The following is a 13,851-nucleotide window of genomic DNA, read 5'->3' as shown; positions in this document are numbered from 1 at the left end:
CACAACTATTTTTGTTGTTCCAGGACGTATAACATTGTCAGTTCTTCCCCAGGTTTCTTCAACTGTATGAACTTCTGTTTCTTCTAGCTTTGCCCTTTTATTTTCAATTTATATAATTACTAAAGTAATGAGCATAGGTATTACAATAATGTCCATCCTGTTAACATCAAATTTTTACTGAATGATTATGGGGGCTGAGAGACACAGTAAAAGCAACAAATTAATAAAATCTGTTGTAGTAATTGATTGATTGAGAGAAAATTAGAAAATAATACAGTACAGCTAGAAAGGGATTATTGTTATTGTTATTATTATTATTATTATTATTATTGTTGTTGTTGTTGTTTTGTTGTGTGCTGTGCAAATTGCATTGAGACCTGCAAACTTATTTTCTGAGGATTCCTGCTTACATGCAAGACATTACCCAGAAGGCCTAATCTTGCCAGGCAAATAAACAAATAGAGAATTATGGAAATTGTTGATGTCCTATATTTTAATAATTGATATTCATTCTGGTCTTAAATGAAGCTGCATTTAAGATTGTTCCTTCAAGATGACCCAAGGAAAAAGTTAAATAAATTAAAAAACAACCAATGTTCATCAGGTAATTGTAATGGAGTATGTTCTGTTCTGCATTTGAGACTTTAATAGTTCAAAGGCTTTCATGTTCATGAGATGGTAATCGTTGTAAAGTTTCCAGAGATCAAATCGGTAAAGAATGATTTGATATTTCTATTCTCTTATCTAGTAAGCATAGCACAGTGCAGCAGATCAGCATGAATTTGGCAATACAAAAATAACATGTTGGCTTCACTGGTCCCCAGAAAATATTTGCAAACTCCATTGAGTTGGTGGAATTAGCAGTATGTGGTGTTATGTCATGCAAAACATGCATTTCAAGTTTCAGATTTTAATTGAACAAGGTTAAAAAATTAAGTTTCATTGGCTCACTACAACATGATAAGTACATAAATACAGAGTATATAAAGGAAATCCCTGTGCTCAAGAAACTAAGCATATCTTGTTTGTGCTGCTTTAGAACTGCCTAGTGACTACAGCAACATTTTGTTAATACTGTTCTGATATGTGAAACTTGTTTGGTACACATACTTTCATTCCTCAATGCCTTGTAAGATATTTTCAGGCACATCAGTTACATCACAAGTAATTTAGTGCCAATACGAGCCATCAGACAGCTGTTAAGTTAACTCACGGTCTTGATGTAAACGTACATTTAACAAGCCACATATTCTTACCCCGAGGCACACCAAATATTCTCATTTATGTGGTTTGTGATTGATGAAATAAACAACATTTATAAAGAACACCAAACCCAAGTCAAGAATGAACTTAATGTTGTTCACACGTCCTGAAATTGGTGTTCAGAAAAGTATGCAGAGCTGTGACACATGCATTTTCAGTGTAGAATTATAGTAGTTGAAGGCAGTTATTGAAAAAAAAAGTTTAAAATTAAAGGAAACTACTTTTCTTCCAATAAACTACCCCTATCCTGTGCAGTGCAGGGTGTGGCTGTTAAATCTGGACAAATTTAGATTTGAATTTCGTGCCACATCGTAGTTCCACTGGAGGCTGTGATTTGTGTTCTTGAAAGCCATAGGCATCTAGTAAACACTCAGAACCTCAAAATGGCTGAGGTGTTATGGACAAGTGTGGTGTACAACCGAAGAGTTGCGATTATAAAGTCTTCACACTGGGCATTCGCCCACTGAGGTAGTTAAATTTTTCAAGTACTCGAGATCAACTGTTTACGATATTGTGGGTAAGTGTGAGGAAGGTTCCGCTAACCCGGCAGGAAACCTCGTTTGAGGAAACATGTGTCACGTACTCCAGCAGTCATCTAAAAGGCTCGGGCACTGATTTCGGAGAACCCGAGGCAATCACTGAAGAAATTGACGTCAGTATTGAAAGTCGGTGAGCGAACAATGTGTTGGAGAGGCAGAGGAGGACCTCATACGAGCCATTTAGTCCAAAACTGACTCTCGGATAGTGTTGACATGTTCCAGTCAAAGGATTTCTGGCCCCCAAATAGTGCGGATTTGAATTCCCTCAAATAATATGTTTGGGGCATAGTCGAAAGAGTTACCAGTAAGATGAGGCACACTAGTGTTCCATCTCTATGCACTGCTATCGAAGCAGCATTCGTGAATATGTACAGCGCTGTTTTAAAGATTGTGTGCAATCGGTTAAGGACAAGATTGGAGATGGTCATTGTGGCTGAAGAGGTTTACATCAAGTAATGTTACTCTTGAAAGTTACCACTACTTATATTTAAAATGATTTTCATTTTCTGTTATATTTTGTTTTAATAAATTTGGTTTTAAAAAAAAAAATAGTTTCATTTGTCTGGATTTAAGTGCCGCACCCTGTAATGCTGTAGATTTACTTATAAATAAAAATAGAACAGTGCAAAAATGTAGTTGTCTAAGATTGAAGTAGGCTATACTGTTCGTACGGGTTCTGTAGGTGAATTTTATTGTGCTATCGTAATTGTAACTTGCATAATGAATTGAAAAGTAGGAAAATTTGTTGATGTATAAAATTATGTGATGGAACCATTCTGATCTGCATTTTCTATGGTTTCGTCAAATATTTCTAGTTGAGTGCTGTGATGGCTCTCTATTATTATTATTATTATTATTATTTTCCTTTGGAAATGAGAATTCTTTGTTTTTATGGTTGCAGACCCATGGTGAGCTGGCTCTGCGATTTTCTGACTGTTTCCTGGAGATGTCAGGGCTCGAGAAGCATAACTGCCAATTTGAAAACAAAGCATGCCTGCGTGAAATGAACCAGACTGCATTTGATACTTATTCAAAGTAGGTTTGACTAGTAGTTGCTTCATGATGCAAGATCTTTAAAATAGCAGACTGAATTAAAATTACTGCTGAGTAATGTGCAACATTTGTTGCTAGTATTGAATATAGGTAGCAAAAGTTAAATTACTTTAAAGGTTATTCATCTTTTCTATCTGTCAGGTAAGTGAAGTGGACAATTTTTTGTTATTATCTCTAGCACTTTTATAAATATGTCATCTGATATCTTGCAAATCAAGTGAGTGGTTTCAGTAATTTGTGTGGAAATTCTAGCAAATTTCTCATTTCTACCTGTGTGAAAGCAAATTCTAAAACATTTATGTTGCAAAGTTTCTGTCTTGATTATAAGTAAATTGTACAATAATTCGGTCATAATAACAAAGTGGCTGACACTTGAGCGTAGAAGTGGGGGGGGGGGGGGGCATGTCGGTTTGATGTTACATGGAAATGCAGTATGACTGTGGTAGCAGCAGTCGTAGGGTCCCGTACTGGCAGGTGGACACAGCTGGCTGAACATACTGACAGACTGGTACGCACGTGGCTAGATACTGGTTCCGTGCGCTCACTGTTGCAGAAGATGCAGCCTTTTCGTTTCACTCGGAGCCATTTGAAACAGGGCAATGGCCGGGGTCTGGCTTAATCGGCAGAAAGTCTCGACCCTGCTCTCTGGCGCTAACCACAGGAAAAACAGGAGATCCTTGAACCTGTATAAGTCTTACGTAATCTGTGCATGTATTGTTCTGTCACTTATCATCATGAACTAACTGAGCTTCAAAATTGTTTAAATAGAAAGGAGTCGGCAGTGGTATTTCCAAATCTTGACTGTGTTCATAGGACAGAACTCTGCAATCAGTACAACTCACAGACTTCATCCTCACAGTACATCAAAAAATGTGCACAATACTTCACCATAATTGTAAATCTCATCATAATCATAATTCTATCTTCAAAACTTCATGGTAGAATTGACAGAAGGGATAGAAAAGATCCAACTAAGAGCTGTGCTTTCCGTCAGGGGATTGTTTCGTCTGAACTAGAACGTTACCGAGGTGCTCAACGAAATCCATTGGCAAATGTTAAAGAGAGGCAATGTGCATCACAGAGAGGTTTACTATTGACATTTCGAGAAAGCACTTTCCAGGAAGAGTCGGCCAGTGTATTACCTCCTTCCACATGCATCTCACATAATGACAATCACAAAAAAATTTGAGAAATTACAGCCAGTACGTAGGCTTACTGACAATTGTTCTTCCCACGTGCCATTTGCGAATGGAACAGGGTAGGGGACATCAGGTAGTGGTACCACAAGTACCATCCACCACACACTGTTAGGGAACTTTCTGGGTTTCTCTTCAAAATGACATATGTACAATATTTGGTTAATGTGCAATAAATAATTGAAAGTGTTACCTGACTTTATGTACACCCTGTATTTTAGAGCAACTTTTTAAAGATAAAATAAGGTACAGTGCAGTTACCAGAATGAAGACTAAATCTGTTTAACATCAGGACATATGTTTTATTACATGAGAGCAGTATGTCGTATTGCATATCATATGATAAACTTAAAAAAAAACTAGGCGGAATAGCAAGCAAGAATTGTTTGAAAATAAGCACGACACTCGATGGAAATCATTATTATAGTCAACATGCTGCTGTGCTCACACTCCGATGAAGGTATATAGAAGACCTCTTTGAAGATTTAGTGAAAAATGATTAATTATAACAAATTGCACTACATGAACAGAATGAGGAGTTTTAAAGCAAAAGTAGGGCAAAATACTAGAGTGGGAAATTTTGAGTATGGTCGTATGTTTGTCGAATGTGTGAACCATAGCTGCTTGCTCATGGAAGTCAGTACATAGTTCATAGAAAGCTGATTACAATATTTATAAACAAAGAATTAGTAAAAGATTGAAAAAATAGAGTATAAACATAAATAGCACTTCACAGTAAGAAATTCTCAACGTCAGTGAGGAACTCCTGTACAGTATAGAAACAGTTTGCAGAAAGAAACCTGTCAGATTGGTTTTTAATACTTCGGGTTTATCACTCAATTGTTTCAGATCTGCTGGAAGCCTTTCGAAACCAGGAAGTGCTGAGTAGTGCACACCCTTCTGTACAGTGATTACGGAAGCGTTATCAAAGTGCATATCGTTTTTCTATCTCGTGTTTACTGAATTAATATTGCAGTTTCTTCTAAATGTGTCATTGTTAACAACAAATCCCAAGATGGAACATCTTGTAATTTTACTGGACATATTTATGGATCACATGGTATAATTATGCATACGTCTTTTGAAGTCAAGGCGCGGAAGGGTGTGTCTGCCGACACCAGGTCACATAGCAAAACACTGACAGCATATGTAAGGGTTGCTGCGAACTGCCACAGTGTCACTTGCAGTTGGCCAATGTTTCCAGCTAGCTCTTCAGTGCACCTGTTGATGACAACCCTGCCCTAAGTGGTTTTCTCCTGGATTGTGATTGAGACATGTCTCAACCTACCGGTGACATTTGGCTAGGGAGTGGATAAAGCCTGTCTGCCTCCTGTGAGACTGTCTTCACTCACCATTTGACTGACAGTTTTGTTTTCAGTGAATGAACTGACAGCTTATGATTGCACTGATTCCCAGTTGAACCTACAAACTGTGTTCTCCAGCACTGAAACACTCAAAGAACCATATTGACCATGAGGTATTCAGCTCTAGAAGTTCCCTTTTTTGCATGTCTCCAGAAGAATCAGGAACTATTACTTTCTGTGATTTAATTACAAAGACCCCCCCATGAACCATGGACCTTGCCGTTGGTGGGGAGGCTTGCGTGCCTCAGCGATACAGATGGCCGTACCGTAGGTGCAACCACAACGGAGGGGTATCTGTTGAGAGGCCAGACAAACATGTGGTTCCTGAAGAGGGGCAGCAGCCTTTTCAGTAGTTGCAGGGGCAACAGTCTGGATGATTGACTGATCTGGCCTTGTAACATTAACCAAAACGGCCTTGCTGTGCTGGTACTGCGAACGGCTGAAAGCAAGGGGAAACTACAGCCGTAATTTTTCCCGAGGACATGCAGCTCTACTGTATGATTAAATGATGATGGCGTCCTCTTGGGTAAAATATTCCGGAGGTAAAATAGTCCCCCATTCGGATCTCCGGGCGGGGACTACCCAAGAGGACGTCGTTATCAGGAGAAAGAAAACTGGCGTTCTACGGATCGGAGCATGGAATGTCAGATCACTTAATCGGGCAGGTAGGTTAGAAAATTTGAAAAGAGAAATGGATAGGTTAAAGTTAGATATAGTGGGAATTAGTGAAGTTCGGTGGCAGGAGGAACAAGACTTTTGGTCAGGTGATTACAGGGTTATAAATACAAAATCAAATAGGGGTAATGCAGGAGAAGGTTTAATAATGAATAAAAAAATAGGAGTGCGGGTTAGCTACTACAAACAGCATAGTGAACGCATTATTGTGGCCAAGATAGACACAAAGCCCATGCCTACTACAGTAGTACAAGTTTATATGCCAACTAGCTCTGCAGATGATGAAGAAATAGATGAAATGTATGACGAGATAAAAGAAATTATTCAGGTAGTTGAAGGGAGACGAAAATTTAATAGTCATGGGTGACTGGAATTCGTCAGTAGGAAAAGGGAGAGAAGGAAACATAGTAGGTGAATATGGATTGGGGGGAAGGAATGAAAGAGGAAGCCGCCTTGTAGAATTTTGCACAGAGCATAACTTAATCATAGCTAACACTTGGTTCAAGAATCATGAAAGGAGGCTGTATACATGGAAGAAGCCAGGAGATACTGACAGGTTTCAGATAGATTATATAATGGTAAGACAGAGATTTAGGAACCAGGTTTTAAATTGTAAGACATTTCCTGGGGCAGATGTGGATTCTGACCACAATCTATTGGTTATGAACTGCAGATTGAAACAGAAGAAACTGCAAAAAGGTGGGAATTTAAGGAGATGGGACCTGGATAAACTGAAAGAACCAGAGGTTGTAGAGAGTTTCAGGGAGAGCATAAGGGGACAATTGACAGGAATGGGGGAAAGAAATACAGTAGAAGAAGAATGGGTAGCTCTGAGGGATGAAGTGGTGAAGGCAGCAGACGATCAAGTAGGTAAAAAGACGAGGGCTAATAGAAATCCTTGGGTAACAGAAGAAATATTGAATTTAATTGATGAAAGGAGAAAATATAAAAATGCAGTAAATGAAGCAGGCAAAAAGGAATACAAACGTCTCAAAAATGAGATCGACAGGAAGTGCAAAATGGCTAAGCAGGGATGGCTAGAGGACAAATGTAAGGATGTAGAGGCTTGTCTCACTAGGGGTAAGATAGATACTGCCTACAGGAAAATTAAAGAGACCTTTGGAGAGAAGAGAACCACTTGTATGAATATCAAGAGCTCAGATGGAAACCCAGTTCTAAGCTAAGAAGGGAAGGCAGAAAGGTGGAAGGAGTATATAGAGGGTTTATACAAGGGAGATGTACTCGAGGACAATATTATGGAAATGGAAGAGGATGTAGATGAAGACGAAATGGGAGATAAGATACTGCGTGAAGAGTTTGACAGAGCACTGAAAGACCAGAGTCGAAACAAGGCCCCGGGAGTAGACAACATTCCACTAGAACTACTGATGGCCTCTGGAGAGCCAGTCATGACAAAACTCTACCATCTAGTGAGCACGATGTATGAGACAGGTGAAATACCCTCAGACTTCAAGAAGAATATAATAATTCCAATCCCAAAGAAAGCAGGTGTTGACAGATGTGAAAATTACCGAACTATCAGTTTAATAAGTCACAGCTGTAAAATACTAACGCGAATTCTTTACAGACGAATGGAAAAACTGGTAGAAGCGGACCTCGGGGAAGATCAGTTTGGATTCCGTAGAAATGTTGGAACACGTGAGGCAATACTGACCTTACGACTTATCTTGGAAGAAAGATTAAGAAAAGGCAAACCTACGTTTCTAGCATTTGTAGACTTAGAGAAAGCTTTTGACAATGTTGACTGGAATACTCTCTTTCAAATTCTGAAGGTGGCAGGGGTAAAATACAGGGAGCGAAAGGCTATTTACAATTTGTACAGAAACCAGATGGCAGTTATAAGAGTCGAGGGGCATGAAAGGGAAGCAGTGGTTGGGAAAGGAGTGAGACAGGGTTGTAGCCTCTCCTCGATGTTATTCAATCTGTATATTGAGCAAGCAGTAAAGGAAACAAAAGAAAAGTTCGGAGTAGGTATTAAAATTCATGGAGAAGAAGTAAAAACTTTGAGGTTCGCCGATGACATTGTAATTCTGTCAGAGACAGCAAAGGACTTGGAAGAGCAGTTGAACGGAATGGACAATGTCTTGAAAGGAGGATATAAGATGAACATCAACAAAAGCAAAACGAGGATAATGGACTGAGGGAATTAGATTAGGAAATGAGACACTTAAAGTAGTAAAGGAGTTTTGCTATTTAGGGAGTAAAATAACCGATGATGGTCGAAGTAGAGAGGATATAAAATGTAGACTGGCAATGGCAAGGAAAGCGTTTCTCAAGAAGAGAAATTTGTTAACATCGAGTATAGATTTAGGTGTCAGGAAGTCGTTTCTGAAAGTATTTGTATGGAGTGTAGCCATGTATGGAAGTGAGACATGGACGATAACTAGTTTGGACAAGAAGAGAATAGAAGCTTTCGAAATGTGGTGCTACAGAAGAATGCTGAAGATAAGGTGGGTAGATCACATAACTAATGAGGAGGTATTGAATAGGATTGGGGAGAAGAGAAGTTTGTGGCACAACTTGACTAAAAGAAGGGATCGGTTGGTAGGACATGTTTTGAGGCATCAAGGGATCACAACTTTAGCATTGGAGGGCAGCGTGGAGGGTAAAAATCGTAGAGGGAGACCAAGAGATCAATGCACTAAGCAGATTCAGAAGGATGTAGGTTGCAGTAGGTACTGGGAGATGAAGGAGCTTGCACAGGATAGATTAGCATGGAGAGCTGCATCAAACCAGTCTCAGGACTGAAGACCACAACAACAACAACAATTACAAAGAAGTTGTTCTAAATGAAACGTGTGTTGTTGAAGGAGGAGACTTACGACAGAATATATGTACGACGATAGCAAGAGCTAGAATTTATAGACAACTGAACAATGGTCTACACACTTCCAAAACTGACACTACTGATAAGTCTGACTGCCTATGCTAAGAATGCTCTTCATGTGTGCGCAGAGTAGCCCGAAATAAAACACTGTATGAAGTAATAGAGTGAAAGTAGTGAAGCAAACATGTCTTTGTGTTTCACTGTCAGACAGTGGAGATCATTCTTATAGTGAATATAGCAGCATTCTGACATAAGTGTCTTTGTTGTATACAACCAAGAAATCAGGGGAAAACCTGGGAATCTTTTCCTTTGGGGGAAATTCAGAAAAAATGAGGCATTTTTTGAAAATTCTGGGAATTTTTCATTGTTTTAGTTTTCAGTTAATTTTCTGTAATTTTGACTGGTAAGAACTGATACGTCAACAAAGAATTTTAGTTTAGCCCGCTACTGTAGAGTAATACCACAGCAGTAAAGCATAAATGAGAGAATAACACCAAAATGAAACTTCAGTTGCAAAGAAAATGCCACTTAAATACAACAAAACACAGTGCACATACAAGCAACTGCCAACAGCAAAATGTGTCAAACTATGGAATACTTCATAACAACAAGGTGCTTTTGACACATCTTTTTCGTGGGCCTCATTTCAATGAGTGTGATGTCACAACTGTTTACATTTCTGATGGGTCACCGGAAAGTATTGCGAATGATGGTTTGAGAAGCATTACTTTCAAAGTCAAATTTCTTTAATGCAATATGAATTCTGTTACAAGTGAGAACATGTAAGGAATTTGTTAGATCATGAAGTGTTAGACTCTCATTCAAAACTTCACTTAGGACTAGCCACTTACAAAAATTTATGACCAAAAGACCCATTTATGCAATTATTTAAAATTTTACAAGCATATTTTGTTTGATATATCTTAAAGGGTAACACAGGCAAAAAAAGGCCAAGTTTCAGTTTTTCGTATTTATTTTAGTTCTTCCATGCATTACAGCTTATGCAATATTGACGGCAATAAATATAATTAGCCTTAAAAGAATGTGAGTACTTGAGCAATTTCACACATAATTTACATTTCTGGGTGCTTGATGGAACATGTGTTCAGTCGGTGACCCACAAAATGTTCGCTGCACAACAGTGAAATTTATAATCATGCTCATCATAAATATTCAGCTGCTGCAATTTAAACTGTGCTCTTAGGATCCTACCTAACCACATTCTCGGAAAGAAACAGCAAAAACATTTTGACAACCAATGTTATAAGTGAAAGCTTAGCTTTTCTTGTAGCTATGTTGCATGTGTAATAGTTTAAGGCATTACTTTTCCGTATATGTGTGTTCATGCTACTTAACAGTAATGTTGCTATTGCTTGACTGTATCACATGTCTGGTGTCCTGAAAACGTGCTGTCATTGGCTGGTGAAATCATGTGTTGTTAGCTTAGATTGACTAACAAAAGCACATTGCACTCTCGATTTCAGTGTTTCATAAGCTACCGTGGTGTATTTGGTAGGATTTGTGTTTATGCTTTTATTATACGAAAATATGCAGTGTAAATGTTGCCTCACATCAAAGATGTTTCCAAAACACATTGTTTTTTGCTAGGTTTCATTTTCTAAAGTGCTGCGAAGTTCTATATTGGTGTATAATAACTTTACCATTTATTGTTGCTTGACATGGACAAAAACATACTTTCACCCAGGAAAAAGTGTACTTTCACAAGGGAAAACGTGTATTTTCACTAGGGAAAAAGTGTATTTTTAACCTGGAAATGTGTGAAAAACCCAGGAATTTTTTTTCTCCCCCCTTGTCTGCTTATGTACCCTGACATACTAAGAACCAAATGGAATCAAAATTAAATTATCAAGCAATAAAGAAACTGTAAATGGTGTGATGGCCTTAAATTTGTGTAGTATTTCAACAAATCCTATAAATGTAGGTTTCTCTTTCTTCAACCTATCTACTATGATAAGTTGTAGGCTCAACACTGTCTCGAGTGTTCCTAGATATCTGTGGAATCCAAATTGATCATCCCCAAAGATAGCTTCCCTCAGCATTTCCGGTGTTCTGTAAATAATTTGTGTCACTATTTTGCAGCCATGATTTATTATACTGATAGTGTGGTAATATTCATACCTGTCAGCTCTTGTGTTCTTTGGAATAGCAGTTATTGTGTTCTTAATGAAGTCTGAATATTTTGTCCATCTTAGATAATATTGAATTTTGTCAATATTGTGGAATGTGTAAAGGAAGCCACTTGCCATTTAGATGAGGCTTTGAGTGATTGAAAGGCTCATAACCAAGAAAGAAAATATTACTGATCTTTCAGGCAGTGCCTATATTAAGAGCTAATTAATGAAAGCGGACTTCAGATGTTTACTGCTGTGATACTGTGCACCAATTAATTTCTTGAAGAAACCCAGTTTCCTACCAATCTGTGGAGGAATAATGAATAATCAGGGGTAGTAGCTTCTGTGGAGGTCTAGTCTATACACTGGCTCATTTCTTTCCAAGTGATCTCGCACTAAGGTGTAACATCACACATGTCCATAATTTGTATGCAACAGACCATTGTCAGCTGGTGTTGTCCGCTATTGCTATTGCCCTGCAGTGAGAGACTGGTAAACATCTTTGCCACCATCATAGCTGAGGTACCATTTAGTTTCACATCCTCCTCCTCCTGATTCTGTACAGCCTACCACAATATATTTTTGCAGTTGCCAGTACCTGAATCTTAAAAAATTGTAACTAGTTACCTCTTCTTTGCAAAATGTTTTGCAACAGCTGATCTATCTGTTTCTGCCTACCTAAAGTTACCATTAAGTTCATCATTTCTCCACCGCTCCTTTTGTAGTACCCACGTACATGTCTCCACAAGTACACAGCGTGCAGCAAATACCTACTTTTAGCCACAGTTTGTTAGCATCCTAGGCCGACATTGGAAATTCCAGTATCTTCTGAATGTGTTTGTACACCACATCTATATTCAATTTTTTTCACATCTTTCCTTTGTGGTCAGTAATATCAGTGCTATACAGTCAGTAATGGAGGTAAATGTCGAATTTCACAGACTGCTGAACAGCACAACAAGTTTTGTGGTGTCGACTCTTTTTATGCCAGTGGACGAATACCAAACTGTGAAACTGATTGGGATTTGGTTACCATTTCTAAATAAGATGTTTACCAGTCTTTCACTTTGGGGCTATTATAATTAGATGGCAGCAACAGAAAATGACCAATTACGTGAGAGTTTTGGAAAATGTGTGACATCAGGACTCTGCAAAGGACCATGTGGAAATGAGATTTACTACTGCCAGTAGCGGATCAGGGTGCAAATCTTGACTTTCACAGATGCTACAACCTCCTTGAAAAAATACTGCAGATGAGGATAAAACTTCAGGTGTCTCCAATCATACTGTAATTGTCGGTGGAGGTTTTAATAATCCAACAATCAGTTTGGGAATCTTCCAGTTTTGTTAGTGGTGGGCGTGATGATATGTCTTGTGAAACATTACTAAATGCCTTCTTTCAAAACTACCTACAACAGATAGTTTGGAACATCACTCATGATGGAAATATATTGGAGTTAATGGCAACAAATAAGCCCGATATCTTTGAGGATGTCCACTTTGAAACTGGTATCAGTGACCATGATGCAGTTTCATCAGTGATGATTACCAAAATACAAAAGACAGCTAAACTAGCAGAAAGATATGTATGTTCAGTCAACTAGACAAAGTAGTCAGTGGTTGGTATCTCAGTGAGGAACTAGAAACTTTCAGCACAGTGCAGGAGCACGTAGAGGAACTATGGCTCAAATTTAAAAGAATGATTGACCATGCATTGGATAGATCTCTACCCAGTAGAACAGTTCGTAATTGGAGGGACCTTCCATGGTATACAATCACCATAAACTAACTTCTAAAGAAATGGAGATTACTGCATAATAGGTGTTAAACAAAGCATAGGGCTATAGAGGGAGAAATGCTGAATGAAATGAGTTTGGCTGTCAAGAGGGCAATGTTTGAAGCCTTCAGTAAGTACTGTAGCATAATATTATCAAATGACTTCCACAAAACCCAAAGAAATTCTGGCCGTATTTAAGGGCGTTTAGTTGCACCATAGTTAGTGTCCAGTCCCTAGCAAAGAACTGAAATTGAGGGTAGCAAAGCCGAACCAGTATTTCTTACTCCTTTTTCAAATTTTCCTTTACAGGGGAAAACCCGGGAGGATTTCCCTGATTTAATCCTTGTAGTACTGAAAAGATGAGTGAAATAAGTATTAGTATCAGTGGTGTTGAGAAACAGCTTAAATTGTTAAAATGAACAAAGCTCCGGGGCCCTGAAGGAATGCCTTTGAGATTATATTTTGTATTTGCAGCTGACTTAGCACAGGTCACGCCCATCTACAAGAAAGGTAGTGGAAGTGATCCACAAAATTACCATCCAATACCCCTAACATCAATTTGCTTTAGAATCTTAGAACATCTGATCTCAACATAATGAGGTATCTCAAACAGAATGACCTAATCCATGCCAGCCAGCACGGATTCTGAAAACTTCAATCATGGGAAACCCAACTTGCACTTTTCCCTTACTGAAAGCTTTGGATCTAGGCATCAGGTAGTAACAGTACTTCTTTATTTCCGAAAAGTGTTTGACTCGGGACCACACCTAAGCGTATTGTCAAAAAGTAGTCATATGGGGATACCAAGTGAAATTTGTGACTGGATTGAGAACTTTGTGGTAGGGAGGATGCAGACTGTTATCTTGACTGGAGAGTCAACAACAGATGTAGAAGTCACTTAAGGTGTGCCCCAGGGAAGTGTGTTGAGGTCCTTGGTGTTTATGTTGTATATTAAGGACGTTGCAGACAATGTTAATAATAATCTCAGACTTTTTGCTGATGAT

The 13,851-nt window shown here is 38.5% G+C and overlaps 1 protein-coding gene across 1 annotated transcript in view; it reads left to right on the top strand.

Moving 5' to 3' along the window:
* The window catches only part of LOC126210325 (uncharacterized), a 134,546-nt gene that overhangs the window by 49,363 nt on the left and 71,332 nt on the right, over positions 1–13,851 (top strand). The window contains exon 3 of the mRNA XM_049939527.1: positions 2,704–2,837. Coding sequence (XP_049795484.1) covers positions 2,704–2,837 — 134 coding nt within the window. The remainder of the gene's footprint in view (positions 1–2,703; positions 2,838–13,851) is intronic.

This window comes from Schistocerca nitens, chromosome 10, assembly GCF_023898315.1.
Source record: "Schistocerca nitens isolate TAMUIC-IGC-003100 chromosome 10, iqSchNite1.1, whole genome shotgun sequence".
NCBI classification, from domain to species: domain Eukaryota; kingdom Metazoa; phylum Arthropoda; class Insecta; order Orthoptera; family Acrididae; genus Schistocerca; species Schistocerca nitens.
Note: the sequence above shows the minus strand (reverse complement) of the source record. Positions and strands in the feature narration are given on the sequence as shown.